The sequence below is a fragment of the Gopherus flavomarginatus genome, chromosome 3 (assembly GCF_025201925.1).
Source record: "Gopherus flavomarginatus isolate rGopFla2 chromosome 3, rGopFla2.mat.asm, whole genome shotgun sequence".
Lineage (NCBI taxonomy): Eukaryota > Metazoa > Chordata > Testudines > Testudinidae > Gopherus > Gopherus flavomarginatus.
Genome location: NC_066619.1, coordinates 261,514,997 through 261,542,098, shown reverse-complemented (window position 1 = coordinate 261,542,098; position 27,102 = coordinate 261,514,997). Strand labels below are relative to the sequence as shown.

General features: G+C 41.0%; 1 protein-coding gene across 3 annotated transcripts in view; it reads right to left on the bottom strand.

The window, feature by feature from the left end:
- MAN2B2 (mannosidase alpha class 2B member 2) overlaps positions 1 to 27,102 on the bottom strand; it is a 65,016-nt gene that overhangs the window by 37,168 nt on the left and 746 nt on the right. The window contains exons 1-4 of one of the 3 annotated variants that reach the window (XM_050947439.1): positions 23,780 to 23,981; positions 16,989 to 17,135; positions 8,020 to 8,125; positions 3,088 to 3,260 (exon numbers count right to left, since the gene is read on the bottom strand). In XM_050947439.1, coding sequence (XP_050803396.1) covers positions 3,088 to 3,260; positions 8,020 to 8,125; positions 16,989 to 17,135; positions 23,780 to 23,896 — 543 coding nt within the window. In that variant the 5' untranslated portion in view covers positions 23,897 to 23,981. Of the gene's footprint in view, positions 1 to 3,087; positions 3,261 to 8,019; positions 8,126 to 16,988; positions 17,136 to 23,779; positions 23,982 to 27,102 lie in introns of those variants that run through there. The other 2 variants (XM_050947440.1, XM_050947441.1) reach the window with 2 other exon arrangements.

Here is a 27,102-nt window from a genome sequence, read left to right as displayed (position 1 = left end):
TCTCTGAAAAGGTTATGTTCTACTGAGTACACACATCCTATTTGTATGCATGTGTCATTTTTGTATTCAAAGTGATGAATATTGGCTGTGTACTTGTTTGAGTTTAAGTAGCCTTAGTAAAGCATTTGGTCAGCTTCTTGAGAAAGGAATGTGCAAATTAAGTGCCCAATCAAGAAACTCTTAACTGATAATGGATCTTGGAAGACTCCAATCCACATAAGAAGTTTTCCTGGAGACATTTAAGATAGCATGTGGGCAATGGCTGCTGCCTGTAAAAACCGAGTCATGCATGGACACGTGACTTGCCCATGTGATTCCAAAACTCCATCTTGAAGCTGGATTTTGCATAGGAGAGAGGAGGAGGTCTCCACCCACAAGAGAAAGTCTATTTAAACCTCTGTGAGACCCCTCCATTTTGTCTTCAGCTGCCTCAAGAGATAGCCTCTCTACCCCCAAGGATACCTGAAAGAAACTGGAACCAAGGATGGTAACCACGGGGGTGTGAGTGATTGCTGGACCCAGACTAGAAGGAGGCTAGTCTGTAAAAGAAGCTTACTGGAACATCTCTGAGGGTGAGGTTTCATCTGTAATCACTTTCTTACTGTATTAGGTTTAGACTTGTATGTTTTATTTTATTTTACTTGGTATTTCACTTTGTTCTGTCTGTTATTACTTGGAACCACTGAAATCCTACTTTTTGTATTTAATAAAAATCACTTTTAATTTATTAATTAACCCAGAGTATGCATTAATACCTGGGGGGCGGGGGGGGGGGGGGAGAGGCGCAAACAGCTGTGCCTCTCTATCAGTGTTATAGAGGGCAAATAATTTATGAGTTTACCCTGTAAAAGCTTTATACAGTAACTCCTCACTTAATGTTGTAGTTATGTTCCTGAAAAATGCAACTTTAAGCAAAACGATGTTAAGCGAATCCAATTTCCCCGTAAGAATTAATGTAAAGGGGTGTGTGTGTGTTAAGTTCCAGGGAATTTTTTTTCACCAGACCAAAAACTATATACACACACACACACACACACACACACACACACACACAGGATATGTTTTAAACAAACAATTTAATACTGTTCTCAGCTATGATGATTGTGAAGTTTGGTTGAGGTGGTGAAGTTAAGAGGGTGGAAGAGGGTGGGATATTTCCCAGGGAATGCCTTGCTCCTAAATCCCTGGTTTTCAGATTTTGTACTGCTGATCCCTTTCACATAGCCTCTGAGTGTGACCCCCCATATAAATTAAAAATACTTTTTTAATATATTTAACACCATTATAAATGCTGGAGGCAAAGCAGGGTTTGGGGTGGAGGCTGACAGCTCACAACCCCCCATGTAATAACCTCGTGACCACTTGAGAGGTCCCGACCCCGTTTGAGAACCCCTGTGCTAAATGATGAACTAGCACTCAGCTGAGCCCTCCAAGGCTAACACATTGTTGTTAATGTAGCCTCTCATCAACGCAGCACGAACAGGAGGGAGAGGAGACAGCATAGCAGACAGAGACAGACACACACCTTGTGTGTGGGAGAGAGAGAGAGAGATATGCACACTACCCCTTTAAGTAAGCTGACCCACTCTTAAGTGCATTGTCTTTTAAAGTGGATGAGGAAATTGAGACAGTAGCTGCTGCCCCAGGCTTGCTCTGTCTCTCTCTGTCCCTGTCCCCACCCTGCTCTATATGGAGAAGAAGGGGTAAGCGAGGTTTAGAAGCAGATGGGAGGGGGACACCCTAACATTAGCCCCCTCCCATTCCTCCCCCCCCCTTGTACAGCAAGCAGGAGGCTTGGGGAGCAGCTCCAAGGCAGAGGGCAGAAGCAGCACATGGCAGTGGGTGAGGGACAGCTGGACTGCCTGGCAATTGATAGCCTGCGGGGCAGCTGCTGCACAGGGAACTTAGGGGAGTGGGGAGCTGATGGGGGACTGCCGGTCGAGCCTGGTTCCAAGCCCGCACCAACTAGCTGCACCAGGCTGCTCTTCCTGCAAGCAGTGGACAAAGCAGGAGGTTGCCAAAAGACATTAGAAGTGACCATTGCACAACTTTAAATGAGCATGTTCCCTAATTGATCAGCAATGAAACAACGTTAACCAGGACGACTTGAAGTGAGGAGTTACTGTATGGGGTAAAACACATTTATTTAGGGTTTGAACCCCACTGGGAGCTGGACATCTGAGTGTTGGAAACAGGAACACTTCTTAAGCTGTTTTCAGTTAAGCCTGCAACTTTTGTGGGATGTAGTTCAGATCTGGGTCTGTGTTGCAGCAGGCAAGCATGTCTGGCTCAAACAAGGCAGGGTTCTGAAGTCCCAAACTGACAGAGAAAACGGGTTCAAAAGCAGTCTCAGCACATCAGTTGGCAGTCTCAAGGGGGTTTCTGTAATCCAGCCCATCACAGGGTTCATCATGTATAGCTCAGGGTAGACTATGGTCCATCATAACAAAAAACAGATTTGGTATATCTGGGAGATTTTGCTCAAGATCAGAACTGGAACAGAAAGGTTTAATTCTGAGAGATATCTACTTAGTTCCGACTCACGTTTTATCAAAACTTTTGTCCATAATAACTACCCAACAGTTTTACAAGCATAAATAAATTTCACTAGGTTTAAAAAAAGTTCTTTTTATCAGTATTCACTTAATGATAGAGAGTCTAAGTAAAGGGAGCAAAAGAAAGATTTCTTGCTTTGAAGCCTAAATTGCCATCTATGTTTAACAGCATTATCTTGCTGGTTATGTATTTAAGACGATTGTTGCAATCTCAAGGAGACTGTTCTCCTATGACTTGCCCTATTGCCCACTATTTTTGTGTATGTTTTTAAGATTAGAATAAATTCCTTTGTCTTTGACAAGAGGTCATGACGAAGTTATCAACAGAGCAGAGTCTGACAAATATTGTTTCACAGTCTCACAAACATCTCACAAACAATGCACTTTCTTCACATGAGAAAAATCTACAGTTGTGTCTTCTTAAGCTCGGAGACATGCTTCTCTTGAAGTCAGAGTTTACATACATCAGGAAAAGGCTGCAAAAAAGTGTTTGAATGCCAAACACTGGCTCCATTCTCTTGTGTGGTTTTACCTTGCTTTTCTGCATGTCGTCCTTCAGATCATAGTCAATGCGAGAGATAAGGTGGGCATTAAATCCAGCCAGAGCAAAAAGAGTAGGTGTAGTAGCAGAAGCTCCAAAGGGATCTACATGCCAAGAAAATCGAGGCCTGATCCCAAAGGTTTCATACAAAAATCCATGACCCTCTGTAAAGTAAAATTTGTTTTTATTAGTAACAGAGACTCACAGACTTTAAGGTCAGAAGGGACCATTATGATCATCTAGTCTGACCTCCTGCACAATGCAGGCCACTGAATCTCACCCACCCACTCTGTAACAAACTCCTAACCTATGTCTGAGTTACTGAAGTCCTCAAATTGTGGTTTGAAGACCTCAAGCTGCAGAGAATCCTCCAGCAAGTGACCCGTGCCCCATGCTGCAGAGGAAGGCAAAAAACCTCCAGGGCCTCTGCCAATTGCCCTGGAGGAAAATTCCTTCCCGACCCCAAATATGGCGATTAGTTAAACCCTAAGCATGCGGGCAAGACTCACCAGCCAGAGTAGCATGTGGTACTACAGCCAAGCACAGTGAAGATTTATTTTTATTTTCAAATACATCTGAAGGTTTGAGGAATTTAACAAAGCCAAAAAATTCACAGCAGCAAGGTGCACACTGGTGATATCTGCTTTGCTATCCCAAGTATAACTTCAGTAAAGAGTTAAGGAAAAGAGACTATGATCAGATATAGGCCCAGGAGACAGAGGTATGAGCCACATTAAATTTAGGGGGAGGGCTAGCTCAGTGGTTTGAGCATTGGTTTGTTAAACCCAGGGTTGTGAGCTCAATCCTTGAGGGGGCCACTTAGGGATCTGGGGCAAAATCAGTACTTAGTTCTGCTAGTGAAGTCAGGGGGCTAGACTCAATGACCTTTTCGGGTCCCTTCCAGTTCTATGAGATAGGTATATCTCCATATATTTATTAATTTTTATTTAAGCTAAATCTCATATCAATGCCATCACCTACAGTCCCCAGCTAAAACCCCTCTAAACATCATCAGGGATCTACAACCCATCCTGGACAATGATCCCACACTTTCACAGGCCTTGGGTGGCAGGCCAGTCCTTGCCCACAGGCAACCTGCCAACCTGAAACATATTCTCACCAGTAACTGCACACCGCACCATAATAACTCTAGCTCAGGAACAAATCCATGCAACAAACCTCGATGCCAACACTGCCCACATATCTACACCAGCGACACCATCACAGGACCTAACCAGATCAGCCACACCATCACCGGTTCATACACCTGCACGGCCACCAATGTAATATACGCCATCATATGCCAGCAATGCCCCTCTGCTATGTACATCGGCCAAACTGGACAGTCTCTACGGAAAAGGATAAATGGACACAAATCAGATATTAGGAATGGAACTATATAAAAACCTGTAGGAGAACCCTTCAACCTCCCTGGCTACACAATAGCAGACCTTAAAGTGGCCATCCTGCAGCAAAAAAACTTCAGGACCAGACTTTAAAGAGAAACTGCTGAGCTTCAGTTCATCTGCAAATTTGACACCGTCAGCTCAGGATTAAATAAAGACTGTGAATGGCTTGCCAACTACAAAACCAGTTTCTCCTCCCTTGGTTTTCACACCTCAACTGCTAGAACAGGGCCTCATCCTCCCTGATTGAACTAACCTCGTTATCTCTAGCTTGCTTGCATATATATACCTGCCCCTGGAAATTTCCACTGCATGCATCCGACGAAGTGGGTATTCACCCACGAAAGCTCATGCTCCAAAACGTCTGTTAGTCTATAAGGTGCCACAGGATTCTTTGCTGCTTTTACAGATCCAGACTAACACGGCTACCCCTCTGATACAAATCAAGACAACAAGCTGAGTTTGAGGTAGACTCTGCTGAAATTAGGCACGCTGTTCTCATGAAATTTCAGCCACAGATCAATAAGAAAATAAATCACATCTGGTTTTGGATCCACACATTAATGTCTCTCCCGCATCCCCTAACACTAACAAAAATACCCAAATTATTTCCACTGGAATTAAATAAATTAAAAAACCGACAGTCATTTCTATTAGTTTTAGGTTTAGTATTTTCCTTTCCATTTATTAAAACACAAAAGCTAAATTATGGACTAAATTCAAACTGAGTGCAACCCTTTAAAAAAAATAGCCAAGAAATGAGTAAAAACAACAGTACAGTGCTTGGGATCATCAGTGCTATAGAAATGCAAGATTGTCATTTTATAGTTTCTAAACTTGGAAATGCTTTTAGAAATATTTGAAGATATTATCATTTCTGTTTTACCGTGGATAGAATCTTATTCTGGGGTTTCAGGTCATGGCTAATTTAATAATGAAACTTAGGGACATTATTTTTTTATTTCATCTCTCCTAAGCCTTATGATTCTTGCCATGTAAACAGTGTTAGTAAAGGCTTTCATTTTAATTCTCTGACTGAAACACATTTCAGAGTGTAGTCTCTTAGGCCTTGGCTACACTCACACTTTACACCGCTGCAACTTTCGCCCTCAGGGGTGTGAAAAAACACCCCCCTGAGCGCTGCAAGCTACAGCGCTGTAAAGCGTCAGTGTAATCAGGGCGGCACAGCACTGGGAGCACGGCTCTCAGTGCTGCACGCTACACCCGTAAAGGATGTGGTTTACATGCAGCGCTGGGAGAGCTCTCTTCCAGCGCTGCCGCTCCGACTACACTCACACTTCAAAGCGCTGCCGGGGCAGCGCTTTGAAATTCCAAATGTAGCCTTACCCTTAGAGCTTGTCTACACTGTGAAGTTGTTGACAAAACTTTTGTCTTTCACGAGTACTTAAAAAAGCGCCCCCCGCGAAAGACAAAAGTTTTGCCGATGCAAGTGGCAGTGTGAACGTGGCTTTGTCGGCAGGGCTAACGCTGCTCACGGGGCTGGAAGTATTTTGTTGGCAGAAGTGCCGACAAATTACCAAAAAAAGAATGTTTACACATGCTGACTTTTAGCGACAAGGTTCTGTCGACATAGGCTTGTTGCTAAAAGCTGCATGGTGTAGACAAGCCCTTAGATCAGGGGTCAGCAACCTTTCAGAAGTGGTGTGCAGAGTCTTCATTTATTCACTCTAATTTAAGGTTTTGCGTGCCAGTAATATATTTGAACCTTTTTAGAAGGTCTCTTTCTATAAGTCTATAATATATAAGAAAACTATTGTTGTATATAAAGTAAATAAGGTTTCTTAAATGAAACTTCTTATACATTTTAAATTAAATTAAAATGCAGAGCCCCCTGGACCGGTGGCCAGGACCCAGCCAGTGTGAGTGCCACTGAAAATCGAAAACACATGCCATAGGTTACCTACCCCTGCCTTAGATTTTCTCTTTAATGTATGTTACTTAAGGGAACAGTGTGTATAGTGTGACCAAGGATGTTGTGATCCAATTAACTAAACAGATAGGAGAGAATTTGAGAACAGGCTCCAAGAGCCCAAGCACTATCTAATTCCAAAACAAACTAAGCAGACAACACAGGAATGCATGTGAGATTCAGATTTAGTCACATGGGAAAAGACTGAACAAGCAATATTGAGGATCTGCGAGGGGAACATGTGATGCTAAGCTTTTTTAGAAATCAAAATCTATTAGTTTCATTTGCTCCCATTAAAATAGCTACCAAAACTGCATTTCCCTTCTTAAAAAAATTATACGCCCAGAATAAAATATGGATTTTAGAAACTTTTTAACGTCTACCCCCCAAAAAAGAAGTGTTGACTGAATATCTAACAAGAGGATCCCTTTGGCCAAAATTAGTCTTTATTTTGGGACAAACACTAGTCTGTGCCCCCAACCCAAGTTAACTAACTTTGCCCAAAAAGTCCCCAAAGGAGTCAGAGAAAAAAGAATCTTTATTCTCACTCCTCCACTTGCTCATGGAGCATAGCTACTCCACTAGGATGCAACAGCAGCTGCTGTTCTTATGTTCCTTGTAAATACTGAAGTGTGGGGTTCTGGCCAGTGGTTCTGTGCAGTCAGATCCACCAGCCATGATGAAGCTACTCCTCTGGCCCTCTCCACATATTCCCCTTTACATTGCCATAGGGAAAAGTGCCACAGAACACTGCTCTGAAGTGAGCAGGGGTGCCAATCAGTCACCACAGTTAGCTGGAATAATTCCATCTTAGGTCTCTTGCCTGATCTTCAGTGAAAAACCATGACATTTCCCCTGAGTTATTTTGGGCCTTTGCAATACAAAGGGAGCAGGATTTCTACACCTTTCCTACATATTAACAATAGAATCAATCCTACATATTAGAGGAACCTTTCAGCCTAGCAGACAAAGGCATAAAAAGATCCAATGGCAGGAATTTGAAGCTAGAAAACTTGGACTGAAAATGAGTTGCAAGTTGTTAAGAGTGAGGTTAATTAATAGTTGGAAAGAGTGGATTCTTAATCATTTGAAGTTTTTAAATTAAGCTAAGATGTCTTTCTGAAAGACGTGCAGTAGTTCAACACAAACCTGATGCAGGAACTATTGAGTGAAATTCTACTGTCTGTTATGCTGGAAGTCTAAGTAGATTATGGCAAGGAAGTCCATGAACTTATCTTATATGTATTTTTTTAAATAAATTTCAAATACACATCTTTAACTCAAGGCTCTTCTTGGGAACCAAGGACTTTGTAATCAGTAAAACTGTTCATGTTCTAAGAGAGTATAGAATGGTGAGCAATTAAATTACAAGCCAATTTACAATGATTTTCCTGTATACTGCAGTTTGTTGGTTGGTTTTTTTTGTATTTTTTTAAGCAAAGAACCTTATGGTAAGTTGGCACTATAAAGTAGATATTAATTTTTACAGAAACTTAAGTCAGTTCTTAAATAATTAGGAAATAAAAATGAATTCAGAAAAAAAAACGTATAACAACGAAAACTAAGTTAAACACCAAAGAAACATACCTGTTAACTGTAAAATTTGGTCATTGATATGTGTCACAGCTTCATCATGCATCACCTGACCTCCAATTATGAATTCTAGTCGCCCTTCTTGAAGTAACTGATGTACCTACGATACAGAATATATAGAAGGCAAATGACAACACAATTATAATTTCAAATTTTACCACCAAGGCTACAAATACAGTGTAGGACTTATGTTATCTAAGTGTGACATTTATCAAATGTGGCTCTACCTTGCATCCAAAGCGTACAGGGTGGTGGGGATATAAATGGAGAATTAAAATTGTTTCAGATCATCTTGGATAACAGCCATTAATGGACCTATCCTCCATGAGCTTATCTAATTCTTTTTTGAACCCAGTTATACCTTTGGCCTTCACAGCATCCCTTACTAATGAGTTCCACAGATTGACTGTGCATTGTGTGAAGAAGTACTTCCTTATGTTTGTTTTAAACTTGCTGCCTACTAATTTCATTGGGTGACTCCTAGTTCTTGTGTTATGTGAGGGGTAAATAACACTTCCTTATTAACTTTCTTCACACTATTTATGATTTTATAGACCTCTATCCTATTCCTCCCTTAGTCGTCTTTTTTCTAAGCTGAACAGTGCCAGTCGTTCTAATCACTTTTTGAATGGAAGCTGTTCCATACCTCTAATCATTTCTGTAGACCTTCTCTGTACCCTTTCCAATTCTAAGATATCTTTTTTGATCTGGAGCAACCTAAACTGCATGCAGTATTCAAGGTGTGGGCGTACCATGGATTCGTATAGTGGCATTGTAATATTTTGTCTGATTATCTATCCCTTTCCTAATGTTTTCTAACATTTTGTTAGCTTTTTCAGCTGCCACTGAACATTGAGCGGATGTTGTCAGAGAACTATCTACAAAACCCCAATATATCTTTCTTGAGTGATAACAGCTAATTTAGACCTGATCAATTTGTATTAATAGCTGGGATTACATTTTTCAATGTGCATTACTTTGCATTTATCAACACTGAATTTCATCTATCATTTTGTTGCCCAGCCACCCAGTTTTGTGAGAACCTTTTGTAATTCTTATCATGCTGCTTTGGACTTAACTAACTTGGATAATTTTGCATCATCTGCAAACTCTATCACCTGTTTCCCCCTCTTTCCAGATCGTTTATGAATACACTGAACAGCACTGGTCCCAGTACAGATCCCTGGAGAACATCACAATTTACTTTTCTCTACTGTGAAAACTGACCTTTTAGTCCTGCACTTTGTTTCCTATCTTTTAACCAGTTAGTGATCCAGGAGAGGACCTTCCCTCTGATCCCATGACTGCTTACTTTGCTTAAGAGCCTTTGGTGAGGGACCTTGTAAAAGGCTCTCTTATAAGTCCAGGTACACTATACCCACTGGATCCCCCTTGCCTGCACGCTTGTTAACCCCCTCAGAGAATTCTAATAGATTGGTGAGGCACGATTTTCATTCACAAAAGCCATGTTGATTCTTCCCCAGTATATCACGTTTATCTATGCCACTGCTAGCTCTTCCTCTGCCTGAACTTGTGGGAGCATCCTCTGGTTGGGCATCCTGACCGTGGAGGCTTCTGCCCAAGGTCCCTTACTTGATTTGTTGGGAACATGGCCTGCATGTCCTACTGACTAAAGCCAGGCTAGAGAAACTACCCATTGTGAGAGGTGTTTGTTGGTGGAGGCCCTCAGGAAGCAGGTAAGACAGCTGCAGGAGGAGGTGGCTAATCTGTGTAGCACCTGGGAGCATGAAGACTTCATCAACAGGATGCACAGGGAGACATCTGGAATGGGGGATGCTAGCCAACTACAGAGGCACCAGAGGAGAAAGGACAAGTGGCTGCTCCCTGAGGAGGAGACTGGCTGCTGGCCACCTAAGGCAGCAGACAGTGCTCCACCTACAACCTCAGCTCCCCCATCCATTGACGTCAAAAACCAGTATGCTGCACTGGTATCAGAAGGAGAGGAGCAGACCCCAGTGTTTGAGGAGGAGTCACCTTCCCCACAAGCTAGGAGATTCATGACCACCAAACCTAATAGGAGGAGATGTGTGTGTGTCGGGGGGTGGGGAAGGGGAGGTGGTTGGGCCTCCTTTCTGAGGGGAACGAAGGCATCCATCTGCCGACCTGACATGATGTCCTGAAGGCATGCTGCCTGGCTGGAGCCCACATCTGAGACATTACGGAAAGGTTACCGAGGCTTCTCTGTCCCCCTGACTAATACCTTATGCTTCTCATCCACGTGGGCACTAATGATACTACCAGGTATGACCCTAAGCAGATCAGCAGTGAATACATGACTCTGGGAGCAAGGATGAAGGAGTCGGGGGCACAGGTGGTATTCTTGTCCATTCTTCTGGTTGAGTGTAAGAGTCCAGACAGGGACACGCACATCCTGCAGATGAATGCATGGCTGCACAGATGGTGTTGACAGGAAGACTTTGGTTTCCTCGATCATAGGAAGCTGTTCCAGGAAGGAGGACTGCTGGGAAGAGATGGGGTCCATATGACCCAGAAGGAACCCCCAGAAAGGAAAGGGCATCTTTGGACACTAGGTTCAAAGAAGGCAAGTGACAAAAGCCCACTGATAGATATAAAAGAGGTTATCTTACCAGAGGGCTACGTGTTGGGGGGTGGGGAATCAAAAATTACAATAGGGTCATAGACGCAACAAGAGGAAAAAAATGTGGGAGTCCACTCAACATCTTAGCTGTCTGTATACAAATTCAAGGAGTATAGGCAAGAACAAACATAAGTTAATTATGACATAATTGGCATCACTGAGATTTGGTGGGATAAACGGCTTGCTCAGGAAGGACATGCAGAGAAAAAAGGAAGTTAGGGTTGCATTATATACCAAGAATATTTATACTTGTTCTGAGGTCCAGAAGGAGGTGAGAGGCAGACCATATGAAAGTCTCTGGGTGAAGATAAAAGTGGAAAAAATATGGGTTAAGTCATGGTCTGGGTCTAATACAGATCAGCTGATGAGAAGGAGATGGTTGAGTTATCTCTAGAAAAAGAACAGACGTATCCAAAACACAAGACCTGGTAGTAATGGGGAACTTTAACCACCTAGACATTGGTTGGAAAAGTAATATGGCAAAACACAAAATGCCCAAGAATTTCTTGGAATGTATTGGGAATAACGTCTTGTTTCAGAAGGTGGAGGAAGTAATGAAGGGGAACAGCCATTTTAGACTTGATGCAGACCAACAGGGAGGTATTGATAGTGAATCTGAAAGTTGAAGGCAATTTGGTGAAAGTGACCATGAAATTTCCTTAGAAAGGAAGCAGATCTGCAGAATGAGGACAATGGACTTCAAAAAAGCTGACTAACAAATTCAGAGAATGCGTAGGTAAGATCCCATGGGAATAAAATGTAAAGAGAAAAAGGTATTTAGGGAAGCTGGCCATTTCTCAAGAAGACTATATTAAAGGCGTAACAGTAAACTATCCCTATGTGAAGGAAAGATAGGAAGAATAGTAAGAGGCCAATATGGCTCCATCTGGAGCTCTTTAATGACCTAAAAATCAAAAAAGAATTCTACAAAAAATGGAAACGTGGACTAATTGCTAAGGAGAAGTACAAAAGAGTAGCACAAGCATATAGGGACAAACTCAGGAAGCTTAGGGCACAAAATGAGCTATACCTACCAAGGGACACAAAAGTCAACAAGAGGTTCTATACATTATGAGCATGAAAAAGTTGAAGGTTAAGTGTAGGTAAAGGTAAAGCAAAGATACTTAAGGTAGCTGAGGCAATCTTAGTATTGTTAATAATTATTTTCCCCAACTCATGCAGGATGGGTGAGATGCCAGAGGACTGAAGAAGGGCAAATAGAGTACCTATCTTTAAAAAGGGAACAAGGAGGATCCCGGGGAATTATACACCTGCCAGCTTAATGTCAACACCTGGAAAGATACTAAAACAAATTATTCAACCATCAATTTCTAAGCACCTAGAGCAGTGCTTTTTCTTCATGGACCATTTGAAAATTGCTGAGGGTCTCGGTGGACCACTTAATGATCTTTCCAAATGTTATTTGTACCATTAGCTGACTATTGTAAAGCGCTTTGGATAAAAGCACTACATAAAAAAAACCTAAATAATAATTAACTTTTTTTGTTCTACAAATAAAAGTACAACTCATATTTTAATGTCAGTAGTCTTACTTTTCTAATGAGATGGGTGTGCCCTCTGTCCCCCGCCACAGCAGTTCCCGAACAACTCCATTCAGGTGATCCGCAGATAGTTCCCTCTAAGGTGCGTGCCTATGTGGCTCCCGGTGGGTGGCCCTTCATTCTCTTGGCTGCAGCCGCCCAGGCATGCACCTTAGAGGGAACTACCTGCAGATCATCTGAATGGAGCTCACGGACCAATGGTGGTCTGTGGACCACAGTTTGAGAACCTCTGACCTAGCAGATAATAAGATTATAAGGAACAGCAGCATGGATTTGTCAAGAATAATGCCAAACCAACCTAATTTTCTTCCTTAGGGAGGCTAGAGGCCTAGTGGATGGGGGCAAGCAATAGATACGATATATCTTGATTTTAATGAAGCTTTTGACAGTCCCACATAACACTCTCATAAGCTAACTAGGGAAATGAGTATGCTTATAAAATGTGTAGATGACTCCAAGCTCAGAGGCATTGCAAGCACATTGGAGGACACGATGAGATTTCACGAGTTGATGAATTGGAGAATTGGTCTGAAATCAACAAGATGAAATTCAATAAAGAGAAGTGCAAAGTACTACACTTACGAAGAACAAATCAAATGTACAACTACAAAATAGGGAATAACTGGTGATAGTATTTCTGATAAGGATATGGCGGTTAGAGTGAATGACAAATTGTATACGAGTCAACAATGTGATACAGCTGTGAAAAACGCTAATATTCTGGGGTGTATTAACAGGAGTGTTGTATGTAAGAGAAGGAGGTAACTGTCCTGCTCTACTCAGCACTGGGGAGTTCTCAGCTCGAGTACTGTGTCCAATATTGAGCACCACTCTTTAGGAAAGATGTGGACAAACTGGAGGGAGTCTAGAGGAAGGCAACAGAAGTGGTAAAAGGCTGAGAAAACCTATTTATGAGGAAAGGACGGTTATAAAGAGGATAGTGATCAATTGTTCTCCATGTCTACTGAAGACAGGACAAGATATGATCAGCTTAATTTGCAGCAAGGGGGATTTGGGTTAGATATCAGGAAAAAAACTAACTATACGGATAGTTAGGCAGTGGAACACACTTTCAAAAGAAGTTGTGGAAATCCCGGGTTTGGAGGTTTTTAAAAACTATTTAGACAAACACCTGTCAGGGATGATCTTGGTATATTTGATCCTGCCTCAGCACAAGGGGATGAACTAAATGCCCCTTCCAACCCTACATTTCTATGGTTTGAACTCAGTTTTTGCATGCTTTCCAACTTCTTGCTGCTTTTATTAATGTGTTAGATATCAGCTTTGTCATGAAAATAAAAATAATAATGCAACATTGTTGAATATTAATCCATGTTCTCTTTTGTTTCCTATATAATTACTATTCATCCTTTCTATAGCCCAGTAGATGTATACACCCAAAGTAGCACACACATCTGATGCAATTTTCATAGGAGATTCATTGCTTTGTTTTTGTTTTTTGAAGATGTGACATACATATTGAGTTATCCACATGTAGCAGTTTTGGATATTTTATTAAAAACAGAGGTGTTCCCTCATCTTTTTCTCTCTATATTCTATTTTAAAAGTATATTTTAACACCTGCCCCTGAAAAATACATTTGAAAAAAATTCTATTCCTACTGGAAATTGGAAGCATCTACCCCTTTAATCAACCACAACTTGATTACAAATTTTAGCAAATGTGTTAGATATGGAAAAAAACTGATAATAATCTGGTTCCATTCTACCAAAGATAACTCCATTAGGCTGTTATCTGCATTTTTAGGACAGTTTGCTGAAACATTATATCAGCTTTGAAGTCCCAGGTATCATCAAACACTGTCTGAACATATATTTTACTATCAATTAATTTAAAAAACCTGTCATGTAGTGTTGCAGTTCCACAGCCATTATGCTGCTTTCCCCAGGATCTTTGAGTGAATGCCCCCATCGCTGTTCAGAAATGATGCCAGATTGTCAATTTTGGCCATAATCATCCCTTCATTCACCATGATGTAAAAGTACTTTAAGGCTGGAGCATTCACAAATTAGTTCCAGCTGAATATGACTAATGATTAGCATGTTGGGAAACCAGATAACTGATATCTGGGGTAGGCACAGAACTGCCTCCTGATCTGCAATGAAAAGCATCTGAAGCTATTACTGCTCTTTTGGAGGCCAGGTCCTGGAGAGATACCTTTGGCCCAGACTTCTGGGCATGGAAGCCTTTCTTATTTAAGTTTTGTGGAACTCCTTGGATGTTGAAAATATTTTTTAAAATGTTATTAAGTTAGATGACACCCATCCTTAAACAGCCTCCCACCAAAAACTTGGGGACAAATCCTGTATTGACTGATATTTTTTTGGTTTTTTGAGGGGGAAGAGAGGAGCAAGGGGGGAAATGCATTGAGCCCAGCTCTAAGTCCAACATATACTTATGAGCAATTTGGTTCACCTGCTCCTCTTTGCTTATGTCCAGCTACAACCAGGCAAGAGTTGTTTTCTTCATCCCAAATGATTGCTGCATACTGGCCAGGATCAGTCACAAGGAGCTGGCCCCATGTCCCTTTTCCTCCCCCTCCTCCTAATGCACAGACTCAAACCTTGGAAGTACAGGTATGGTTCGGGTGTGAATGTGTAGTGTGGAAATTTGCACATGATATGAGTTAAGAGGGTCACACCTGTCTGTCTCCGAGCCCAACTGCTGTGGTACACATCATCCCGTGTGCTCCTCCTTCCACACTGCAGGATCAGCTCCAATTATCTCGCTTTTATATATGTGTATATATATAAAAATGACACTCCAGCACAAGCAAATATTTCACAAATGGCTGGAGCTAGATTAATACTTGATATCATTTGAAAAATGGGCTTTATGCCTTCAAATAATGTAATTATTACTGTAGCAATTTTGTTAACAGTAGCCACTAATGTTAGAATTCAAGTGAAAAAAGCAGGCCGGTAATTGAACTGATGTGATTTCAAAGTCCAATACCTGGCAACTCACTAGTGTTAATAACAAATGTTATAATCACTGGAAAGCTAGTATCATAGCTCTCCAATGGTATATCATTAAGTTAGTTTTAATAATATCTGTGACACTTAAGGATTAAAAATACATTTGTTTCTAACTGTGATGGCTATAAGATAACCAATCACAAAACTATCACTGCGTTTTTTAAACCAGCAGTAATTTTTTTGGCACTGCTCTAAAAGCGAATAGAGCACATTCTGGGCTTTGGACCAGGATGATTTTCAATCCTTGTATTGAAATGAACTGGAAAATAGAATGAGAGTATAAGGCTACTAAAAAGCAGCGGGCTGTTCTGGGAAGCGAGAACATGACGTTTAATTTTTCTACTGATTTTGCACTACGGAGATCAGAATTGGTAAATGAAAGCTTTTCTTACTGCTTGGTTCTGTAAAATGCAGAGAGAGAAGCACAATTTCAGCTTCCCTGAAGGTACTGCACGTGAATATTAGAAAGAGAAGCCTTTTCCTTAGAGTGTAGATTACAGGGACACCATAAACAATTTTAATTAGAAGTTCAAAATATTTTCAACCACTACACATGGAGAAGTAATTTTTATGGATTTGCAGTAACGTTTTCTGATTTAGAAATGATTTTTTCCTTTCCGTTGAGGTGCAAAAGACCCACACAAACAACAGGAGAAGCTAACTGACAAACAATGAAACTGACTATCTACAGAATGCTGTCAAATGCACAAGACAAACTATTTTTCTCTCCAATCTTTCGATTATAGAACTCTTAGGTGCAAATGGACAGAATAGTAGGTTAAAAAAATAATTAAGAAAGAGGTGTCATTTTAAATTAAACTAAACAAACAAAGAGGTGTCAATTAAACTAAACAAAACTTGAGATTTTTTCCCCCTGGACAAGGGATCATATTGTACTGTTACATGGAACTTCACAATGAAACAAAGAGGGATCTCTGGCATATTGGGAATATATGGCATAGTACAGCCCTATCTCTCTTTCCAGCTCACCCAGTTCTCTGGATCACATGTATCGTAGCACAATGTGTTGCCACTAGCCTAGCGACCCAAACTTTGAGAGCCAACAACTGTATTAAATTGAAAGTCACTGAAATTTAAGAAAGATGGAACATCCACAATGCCATCACTACAGAATCATTTTTCTGAGTAGAACCACATTTTAAAGATCAACAGAGAAGAGTCATTGTTCACAAACACAAGAAGTACACAAATGTATCATTGCTGATCCTTACATTTTCTGTTGCTACATCAGCCTTGTTTGCAATAGTAATGAGTGTGTAATACTGGAGTAAAAAGATAAGTGCTTTTTCTTTGCTATTGATGTTTTGGCTGCAGTTCAGAAATGTGAGATGAACAACAGATAATAGTCTAGTATCTTCTAAAGCAGTTCAGTTCCCCTAGCACAATCTGACCCTAAAAATGGTGCATCCTGCCCTAAAAAAAAAAAAAACTCTGAAGGAATAAGTTCTTATGATACTTCCTCTATCTGTTGCTAACAAAGCAGGGGAAAGGGGTCGTGGCTGAGATGCTCCTACATCACACTGATTCCCAGTTGTAGTTGCACCCTCTTGGAGCTGTTAGCAGCTGGTGTAAATTAGAGAAGCCCTCTGAGAAAGGAACCAGAGTTGCACATAGTGTCAGCAGGATCAGAGCAGTAGCATGGTCAGTTTTCAGCTGCTTTACACACCCGCATCCCTACCCCTGCCCTCTGCAGTGTATGTAGTTAGGCAAGAGCAGAGGGGCTGACTCTCAGTGTTAAAACAGTAACTATAGTTACATTACCTGCTGTTTATGTATATCTGTGGCTATGGTGTCCCACCAGAGGCGAAAGAATTCCTGCTCCACAGCAATAAATTTGCGTTGCTTTCCTTTCATTAGTTCTTCTACAACAGAAGTATAAACATTGGCCGCATAGGCATGCATGCTTTCCTGCAAGGCAATTGAAAAAAGTATAATGTTGCACTTTTTAAAAGACATATTTCACACCTTTTGAATTAATCTGCTTGTTTAAAATACATTTGGCTATACCAGCTACACCTCTACCCCGATATAACGTGGTCCTTGGGAGATAAAAAAATCTCACCGCGTTATAGATGAGACCACGTTATATCAAACCGGCTTTGGCCCCCCTGTTCCTTGTTCCCTGACCATCCCTTCCAGAGACGACCATCCCTAATCACCCTCAGGACCCGATGCCCTATCCAACCCCCCTGTCCCCTGACTGCTCTGACCCCTATCCACCCTCCGCGCCCCCTGACAGGCACTCACTGGCAGCAGCGGGAAGCAGAGCAGCCTGGCCCCAGCCTGCTTCACTCCGCCACCTCCCAGCTGCGGCGCTCTGCTTCCTGCCGCCAGTGAGTGCATGGAGGTTGGGGAAAGGATGCCACCCCTACTCACCTGTGGCGGGAAGCAGAGTGACGTGGCCCCAGCTCACTCCACTCTGCCACCTCCCAGCTGCAGCACTCTGCTTCCCACCACAGATGAGTGCAGGGAGGATGGGGAAAGGACGTCCCCCATACTCACCTGTGGCGGGAAGCGGAGGGCTGCGGCTAGGAGCTGGCGGATTGGAATGGGCTGGGGCCGGGTTGCTCTGCTTCTGCCGCTGCTGGTGAGTGCGGGGGGATTCCTTCCCCCAAACCCTCTCCCCTGAGCGACACAGCTGGGGTCAGTGAGCAGAGCAGGCTGCTCCCGGCCTCCTGCTAATCCCCGGGCCACTCTGGGACTGCAGGGCCCCCAAAAGTGCCCTCCCACAGCTCCTGCCCCTTATCAAACCCCGCAGCCCCGGCCTGGCCCAGCACCCTTAACATGTCAGAGCTTTACTGCCTTCTATGCAAACCCGCCTTATATAGAGTCGTGTTATATCGGGGTAGAGGCGTAGAAAGCAATGTTGGCCCCGTGGTTAGAATGTTCATTTGCGATTTGGAAGACCTGGATTCAATTTTCTGCTGCGTCATAAGCTTACCATGTGACCTTGGGTAAGTCACTTAGGGCGTGCCAACACGTTGCCAGCAAAGCCCACTATAGGGCCGTAATGTAGAGTGCAACCTGCTAGAACGGTCTACAATTACCACGTATAGACCCTACTGGCATGCTCAAAAAGGTACCTAGTTTGCTTTGATGTAGTCCCATCTCAAACACGAAGGCGTTAACATGAGTTAGGTCTCTTTAGAGTGTGCCAGTAGGATCTCTGTGGGGCAGTTAGCATGCAACATGTTACAATGCTCTACAAATCATACTCCTCTAGTGTTCTTTGCTGGCTCCATGTAGAAAATCTCTGGGTCTCTCTCTGCTTCAGATCCCAATCTGTCAAATGGGGATAATAGCACCTGTATGTCTGTTGACTCTCATCTTACATGTAGATTGTAAGTTTTTCAGGGCAGGGAACATCATCTTACTGTGTCTGTACAGTATGCACAATAGGCCCTAAGCATTGGCTGAGACATGTAAATGCTACAACTGAAATAATAATAATTGGGCTCTATTAATCAAATAAACTATCATGTGCTTGAACAACTTCTTGTTTATTTTTGTGTGCATAATCAACATTTTGGGGTGCACTCTCTCTCTAATGGCAAGTTACAACCAGCCAAATAGAATCTGCTAACATCCATGCAACGTCCAAGTGATAGAAATGAACTCTTAAAAACAAAATAAACAAAAAAACATACTTCAAAAGATTCTGTAAATTTTCTTCTAAGAAATGCATACATTTGCAGTGATACACAACTTATTTTCGTAACAGTAGTACTGGTTTTATAAATAAAAAAGCACACATACAAATACTTGTAAGAATGAAATCAACTGAAAAAGGAAAATTACTTTGCATGAAGCAAATGCAAGGAACATCTGTATGGGTCTTTTGTTCAACCACATTGTTACTACTATTACAAAAAGACCTACACAATAGGAAATTAGATATAGGTACAGGTACTCATTTAAGCATGCATCATGTTGATCACATACATACTACATATATACACTTTAAAAATGACTGAGAAGAAAAGGCCTTAATGCTACACACACTTACATATGCCCCACCCACATGCTCCTCTTAACCTTTCTTCATATCAGTGTGCATTTACCAAATAAGGAGACAAGATCTGCTGTCCTTATTCAAGTAAAATTCTAACGGAAATCAAAGAGAATTTTGTGTGAATAAGGACTGCAGGACCTGATCCAAATGAAAGGCTACATTCCAATAAAAATGCACGTTTTCATTAAAATTAGAAATCTATTGTAATATTTTAACAATTAACTGAATAAAGGAAATATGTCTGACTATAGAAAAGGTGGCCCAAAACATTTTTTAGCACTTGCCTAAATAATTACTTGTTCATATGGTGATATTTGGGAGTTCTCAACTTTTTTACAAAGATCATGAATGGATGTTTTAATATCAGTTTAGACAGATGAAATTCTAACCATACTAATATTCCTTAAAAAAACCCCTACTACCTAAATTTTAAAAGCTGAACAATGATCATTTCTAAAGAGGCTTTCACAACCAGAGTTCTTACCCGCAAAATGGTTTGTTGGCTAAGAGACTATATGCGATGTTTAGGAACTTTAGGATCTAATTCTAAGAGAATGTCTAGGATTGTCTTAATAAAAATTGGTCAAAATAATCTTGGATTTAACAAAGATCTTGCCAGAGTGAAACCAGAAGCTAATCTACAACCTGATCCTCCTAAGTGCTGAAAGCTAAAAACTCCCATTGTCTTCAACAGGAATGGAAAGCAGTCAGTGTAATAGGATGTGAAATACAGAAGTGCTAAGAGAGTTGATTCTAATTACTAACCTCAGTCAGTTGACATAAGTCAGGGTGACAGAGATTAACTCCCCTGCCAAAAGACAGCGGTCAGTTTCCACTGGCTTCAGTAGTTACTGTCACACATTGCATCTCTCAGGATCAGGCCTACAGAGACTGAAGATGAGAGATGCTCATTTCTGCAGATTGACAGAGGCCCTGGAGGTTTTTTGCCTTCCTCTGCAGCATGGGGCATGGGTCACTTGCTGGAGGATTCTCTGCACCTTGAGGTCTTTAAACCACGATTTGAGGACTTCAGTAACTCAGACATAGGTTAGGGGTTACAGGAGTGGGTGGGTCAGATTCTGTGGCCTGCATTGTGCAGGAGGTCAGACTAGATGATCATAATAGTCCCTTCTGACCTTAAAGTCTATGAGTGCCAGAAGTCACTCTGATTGCTGAATCCTAGAACAAATGAGTTTCTTCATGAAGGCAGAACAGATGACCTTGAACATGTGAATATTTTTTCAGTATAAATTATATCCCAGGATGTAGACACCTTTGCAGCAATTAAAAAAACCTAGTTATCTTGACTTTGTTTTAAAGTATAATATACAGATGGTATGCAACAACAATTCTGGTGTTTATTTGAAGAGCTTAAATAGCTCTGTGACAGGGATAATATAAATCCTTAGTCCTATACAGACAGCACTAGTTGTGAAAAAGACTAAAATATTTTAAGGGGGTTGCAGTATACTACTGAAATTACATAGAGACATGAAACTCTGTTCTGCATGCTATATTTTGGCAAAACTCCCATTGTCTTCAATGTTGCTGTAAGGTGTACAGGCACAGAATCCATAATATTATATTACACAGACTGTGGATCAAATGTTATCCTCATATAGACAAGCAAAATTCCCCTTAAAGTCAACTGTATTCTATGGGTGTATCCAAAGATAGAATTCAGCATCAAAGGTAAAATTTCCAGAACACAAAGAAGCTTCCTATTTTCATACAATAAATTGTGTTATTTTTCATGCTGTGAATGTGAACAATGAAAGGTCCAAAAGATATTGTCAATCAGAAGTGACGTAATAACAATGCAAACTTTGAAGAAACAATACATAGAATTTAGGACATGAGTGTCCCACAGACAATTACGGTTAGGTTTCACTTTATTAGAGAAGCACTTGAAAGGATCTATAGATGATTCCTTTGGTCAAAAACCATAGAGACTATTGATGCTCATAATTTAATAATAGAGGAGCTGAAGCCTCAAGCAATTTTGTCTTCTTAGAAACTGATAATTAAAGTTTCATTGCTTTTGGAGGAATCTTCACTCACTGACAGATCCAAAATACAAAGTGCTTCTGTGTTCATCCATGCGGTTACTGAGTATGAGTTAAGATACTAAAGGAATAATTCAATAACCCTGTTTAAAATAAAATAAAGTAACAGCAGCGATTCCCTGTTATGCTATCAGAAGAAAAGCGCCCAGAAAAAATTCTGATTCCTTCCCTATCTAGTATGAAAAGTGTCTGAAACATCATTCGTATAACTGAAGGGATCTATATAACTAACTGAGACAGTATTTAGAAAAGGAGACATGAAAGCCATTTAGGAGCTATTTGATTTATTTTGCTTAGTATCTCACTTATTTAGCTGAAACTATTTTGTTAACTTCCTTCTATAATGCTAGGCTCCAACACCTCCTCAATCAAAATGTTAATTTTTTTGTTTTAAAATGTCTCTTTCTAGTATGCTTCCCTCATCCCCTTATAATTCCTCTAAAAGAATCATACAAGAATATTAAAATAATAATAATCACAATTTCTCAGATGGCTGACCCATCAACAACAATCCCAGCACATACTCCAGAAATGTTTTCTTCTTCTTAAAAATTGCATCAGGAGTGTCTTCTCAAATAAATACACAAACAAAATGAAAGAAACATGTATACATATTTCTAAATTGACCATGCCCCCCTCTCCATAACTTTCCTCACTCAAATATAATGTGAATGATCTAAGTGAATAAATATGAGCAGGTATTCATTATAGCTCCATTATGATTTTCACAGGCTAATTCTTGCATGTCTAGCTTGCAGGATGGAAAACCAACCAAACCCCAGAAAAACAAACAAAACCCTGTAAACATTATTTAAATCCTTGGCTTCACTCTATAGGTCCTGAAACCTAAGCTTTATCTAAGGCACTTTGTTTTCAGTTTTTACCGATTTAAAAAAAAATAATCCAGGGTTTTACAAAAGTTATTATTCATTATTTTTACCTATTTTCATCCCAATTTTAGATAATGAAAATATGATTATGTTAACAAAATCCAATACATTAGATATATGTGTTTATGTTAATAAATTAGCCTAAGCGTTAATGTGAAGCTATCTGTTAAAATAAAACAAATGTAATGGAAGATTGTACATAACATACTGGTAATGTACAGTTCATTAAATAAATCACTGCTTTTACATTCAATACTCTTCCTTTTCTCTGCTGCATCTTTTCTGTCCTCCCATCTTCCAATATTAACTGATATTTACCCAAAAATGTTAATTTAGTGCATCTATTTTCACTCATTTTTAATTTCCTGGGAAATTTTAATTTAAACATAAAAAAATGAAAATGAAAGGCCTTGACTATACCCATTGTGCAATAACTTCCAAATGCTGTCATCATTAGGGCATGTCTACAGACTTGGGTGACCAGATAGTAAGTGTGAAAAATCGAGACGGGGTGGGGGTAATAGGAACATATATAAGAAAAAGACCCCAAAATCGGGACTGTCCCTATAAAATCGGGCCAACATCTGGTCACTCTACTACAGACAGAAGTTGCTCCAGTTTAGCTGAAGGTTACTGAATGGAGATATTACATTGGTCTCAGCCTGACTAAATGGAAAATGTCGCTTCCCAGCCTTGTGTACTCTAGAGTTCCCACTGTTGCTATCGCTGGTGTAAGTGCACAACCATACTGCCATCCTCTGGCTGGACCTGGAGCATTTACCCAAACTGTGCTCTTTCCAGGTACAAATCTGAGTCAGTCTGCATAACAAGGCAGAACTATCCTTGAAGCAGGTGCAGGCATAAGGGGAGAATACTCTATCTCAGCTAAACTTCTGTTACATGGTTTGTTTTGTTTTGCAGACAGGACCTTAGAGAACCTAGAGCAGTGATTCTCAAACTTTGTACTGGTGACCCCTTTCACATAGCAAGCCTCTGAGTGCAACCTCCCCTTATAAAATTAAAAACACGTTTTAATATGTTTAACACCATTATAAACACTGGAAGCAAAGGGGGGCTTGGGATGGAGGCTGACAGCTTGCAACCCCCTATATAACAACTTTGTGACCCCCCAGGGATCCCATCCATAGTTTGAGAACCCCTGATAGAGTTATTATGGTAGGGCCTAATTCTATTTCCACCAGGCACCCCAAACGGGCACGGAGGAAAAGATCCGGCCTGTAGCTTACAGCAGTGGGAAAAGAGAAGAGAAAGCCTCCCATCTGAGTCAGTTACAGAAGTTTGAAACTACTTTGTCACCGCTGGGGGAGGCATGGGGAGAGGAAACATAAACAGGGCAACATCTCACATGAAAGTAGTAATCAGACGGATAGATGAATACACAAAGAGCCAGGGCGGAAACCTCACTGGGATCATGCAAACACGGGGGCAACAAGCGGGTGCCGATAGGAGCTTTATCTCCGGGTGGCTGATCTGACACCTCAGGAGTCCCTGCAGCCACTCAAGTAACCGCTGGGAGAAGCAGAAGAGTGAACCGAAAGCTCAGACAATACTGGAGGAAGCTACCTGCACGGTGTAAACCCAGCCAACGTCCATGTGGCTGTGAGCGACCACAAAAGCCTTCAGCTCCCCCAGGCAAGGCGCCCGCGGGATCAGGCTGAGGAACGCCAGCAGCAGATACATTGTGCGTCCGCACCGCGGTGCAAGGATCAGCCGGACACCGCCTACAACATTGCAGAGGCTACTGCAGCCTGACTTCCGCACCCAGCCTGCGCCGCAGCACTACGTTAAGCTACACAGGGCCACATCCTGGGCTCCTCCCGCCCCCAACATGCAACCACGCCTCCTCCAGGACGCCGTGGGGCATGGGAGTGGGGGCTCGCTCTAGCACTGTTATTTGAGTAGTAAGTAAAAGCAAACCACGCAATCAGAGCAAGGAGATTTAAAAGAATGACCAAGATTTTTACATGACTCCCTGAAACACAGCAAGAGACGTTATCACCAGAGGGAGATGCTTTTTAAAAAATGCCATAAAACTAAACGAAAATACGGCTGCTGCCTCCCTCCAAATGAGGAAGGTTTTGGCCTGTCTAGTAATATTTACAAGGGAGACAATGATGTCTCATATTTTGCATTGCTGTACTTGTACAGCACCCTCTGTCTGCTCCGCACTGTGCAGACATGGAGTTTTGCAAATATTAAACGATTTTCTAAATTGTAGCTCTATGCAAGAAACTGCCCATCCAAAACTGCAGAACTGAGTAGCTCATTATATGTTGTTGGCAAATGTGATATTAATTTTCAGAGCCTTAAATATTCAAACAAACATTCTTTCATAATCTCAAACAATTTATAACTTTTCTTTTAAAAAACCTTTTTCATAAAATTTGTTTCTGAATGGCTGATGGCTCAAAAATGTTAAAGGGCTCCAAAGTCCAGACTCCAAGACTTGACATTTTCTACATTTCCAATCAAAATTAAGTTTTATTTTACACTATGGACCTACTCCTGCTTCATTAAAAACAATGATAGTTTTATATAAGCAAGATCACACCCTATGATCCTAGGTTTGTGTTGTGAATTGCATAGGCAGAGTTCTGATTCTGTGTGGTGCCCCACTGACACCAATGGGAAAGATAGAAAACATCATCCAGAGATGCTGCACGGGATTTGCACCCAAAGAGGCAGTGTTATACCAGTTTGGGGTGTGATATCATAAGCCCACGATTAATCAATATACAGACAGAGCACTGAGGACCAAATAACGCCCTATTTCTGATATGCCTTCTGGTTATCAAAAAGCATAGGAGTGTTCTCCACAGTATCATGGTCAAATTCTGCTTTGGGCAAATTATGTCTACCTAAAATTCACCTTATAATTTCTGATGGACAAGCTAAAACATTTCAGACTGTTTTCTGATCTCATTTACACTAATGCAAAACTGAAGTAACAGCTGAAATTGGTGCTTAGATACCAAGCTCATAGGTATGTTATATGTACCTGAGGTCTTGTTTACATACAGTTTGTGCACCAATTTAACAAAACCGGATTAGAAACTGATTTAGTTAAATCAGTGCTATTGTATGTTAGCCAAGCCCACCATCAAGAGTTCACATTGAAGAGCTACTCGCATCCATAACCAGTGTATCTGTGTCCATGCTGGCACTGCAATTATATGTTTCATGCTAGGATTTCTGGGTGTGTATCCTTAGTGCCTCACTACCTGTAGCAGCTCTAGAAAATAGTTTGGGGGAGAACTTGTCTATCTTCCCCAGACCCTCTGTAGGTCAAATGTGAATATAATGTAATATAATTACACATCGTGTATCTGAGTTTGGTTAAAATCCTTTCCCTGAGTAACTGACATATGTGAACTAGTCTAAGTCATTTGTGTTTATATAACATGTTCTGCACCAAACAGTCCCAAACTACTTTCATACAATACATATACACATATACCCACACAGAGAAGTGCTCCATAATAACAAAAGGCATGAATTAAAATTGAATTGTTATGTTGGTGGAATCTCATATGTAGATCGGCCTTAGTCCAAGACATCTGTATGGACAGATTTACTTCACTACAACTGACATCAGGTTCTGTCCCTTCTTAAAAAAGAGAAAAAAAATTGTGCAGTGTAAAACCCCAGATGAAGAGCCAGTAAGTTATGTGTATACAGAGAGTTTGTAAAGTACTTTGATGTTCTGAATGAAAAGCACTTTATCAATGTTAGGCAGTTTTATTGAGTTACACAAAGTGAGACTCATTTCTGCTTAAATCCACTTTCAGATAAGTTCTCTCAGAGTAGCGCCATTATTTTGCCAGCTAACGTGGTGGACTGTGAAACGACTTCTCCCAAAACACGATGAGAAAATAAAACTGTTGAAGTGCCAAGGCTGATTTTATTGGCTAGAATATTTTGCATGAAGTACAATCACGGTCTATAGGTATTTTGTAGATGGAGACAATAGTATTGAAAGTAGCTGGATGAAGTTTAGGTTTGAAACAGCTGCAGAAATTTCCTCTCTCCTCTTAATCATCAACATATCTTTCTTAACCCTTTCAGTTCCCAGAAAACAAGTGAAGATCCAGCAAATGTGGCCCAGGGACATACAATGTCTAAATGCATTAATATTGCTGACTATACTTCAATAGGCATTATAACCCGGAGTGATTTGGGTTAATATCACAGGAGGGGTTAAACACAGGCATTTTGATTTATTTCTAAAAGTAGCTGAGGATTTCTGGAACATACATTGCTTTCATCTTAAACCTACTACACATATTTATTTCTGAATGGCTAAGTCCTTTCCCTACATTTTCACAAGGGCCCAAATATTCCATTATCTTGTGTGGAACAGAAAAAGTGGGGAGAGAAATTTGAGTGGAAAATAATTTGAGTGGGACAAGAGAATTAGTCAAATTATGCAGTGGTCAGTGCAAGTGCACAAAAACCTCCCAGTGCCAGAAGACGGTGTAGAACTGTGGATAGGAAAATGGGCATGGCAAGCTGGGTGAGACTAAGCATGGCCAGAAGAAAATACTTATTCCAAGCCACATAAACTGCCGCACAACTGGCAAATACTAGAGGCGAGCCCAGTGTGATTATGCTACAACAGGGCAAGATTGATACTTTTTTCTGTGGCTGCCCTTCAGTCCAGGGCTGGTAATATTCTCTCTCTACTGTATGTTTGTGATTTTTATCATTTGCCCATGCAAAGATCACTGGTCTCACCATACTTCCATAAAAAATGAGGGCCTCTGACATATGATCATCTAGAAAGGCGAGAATGCTTCAGCACCATGCTGCTGCCAGCTGTAAACTAATAACTCAGAAGCTTAGTATTAAATCATATGCCCAGAAAACCACCTGGTGAACAGAACATT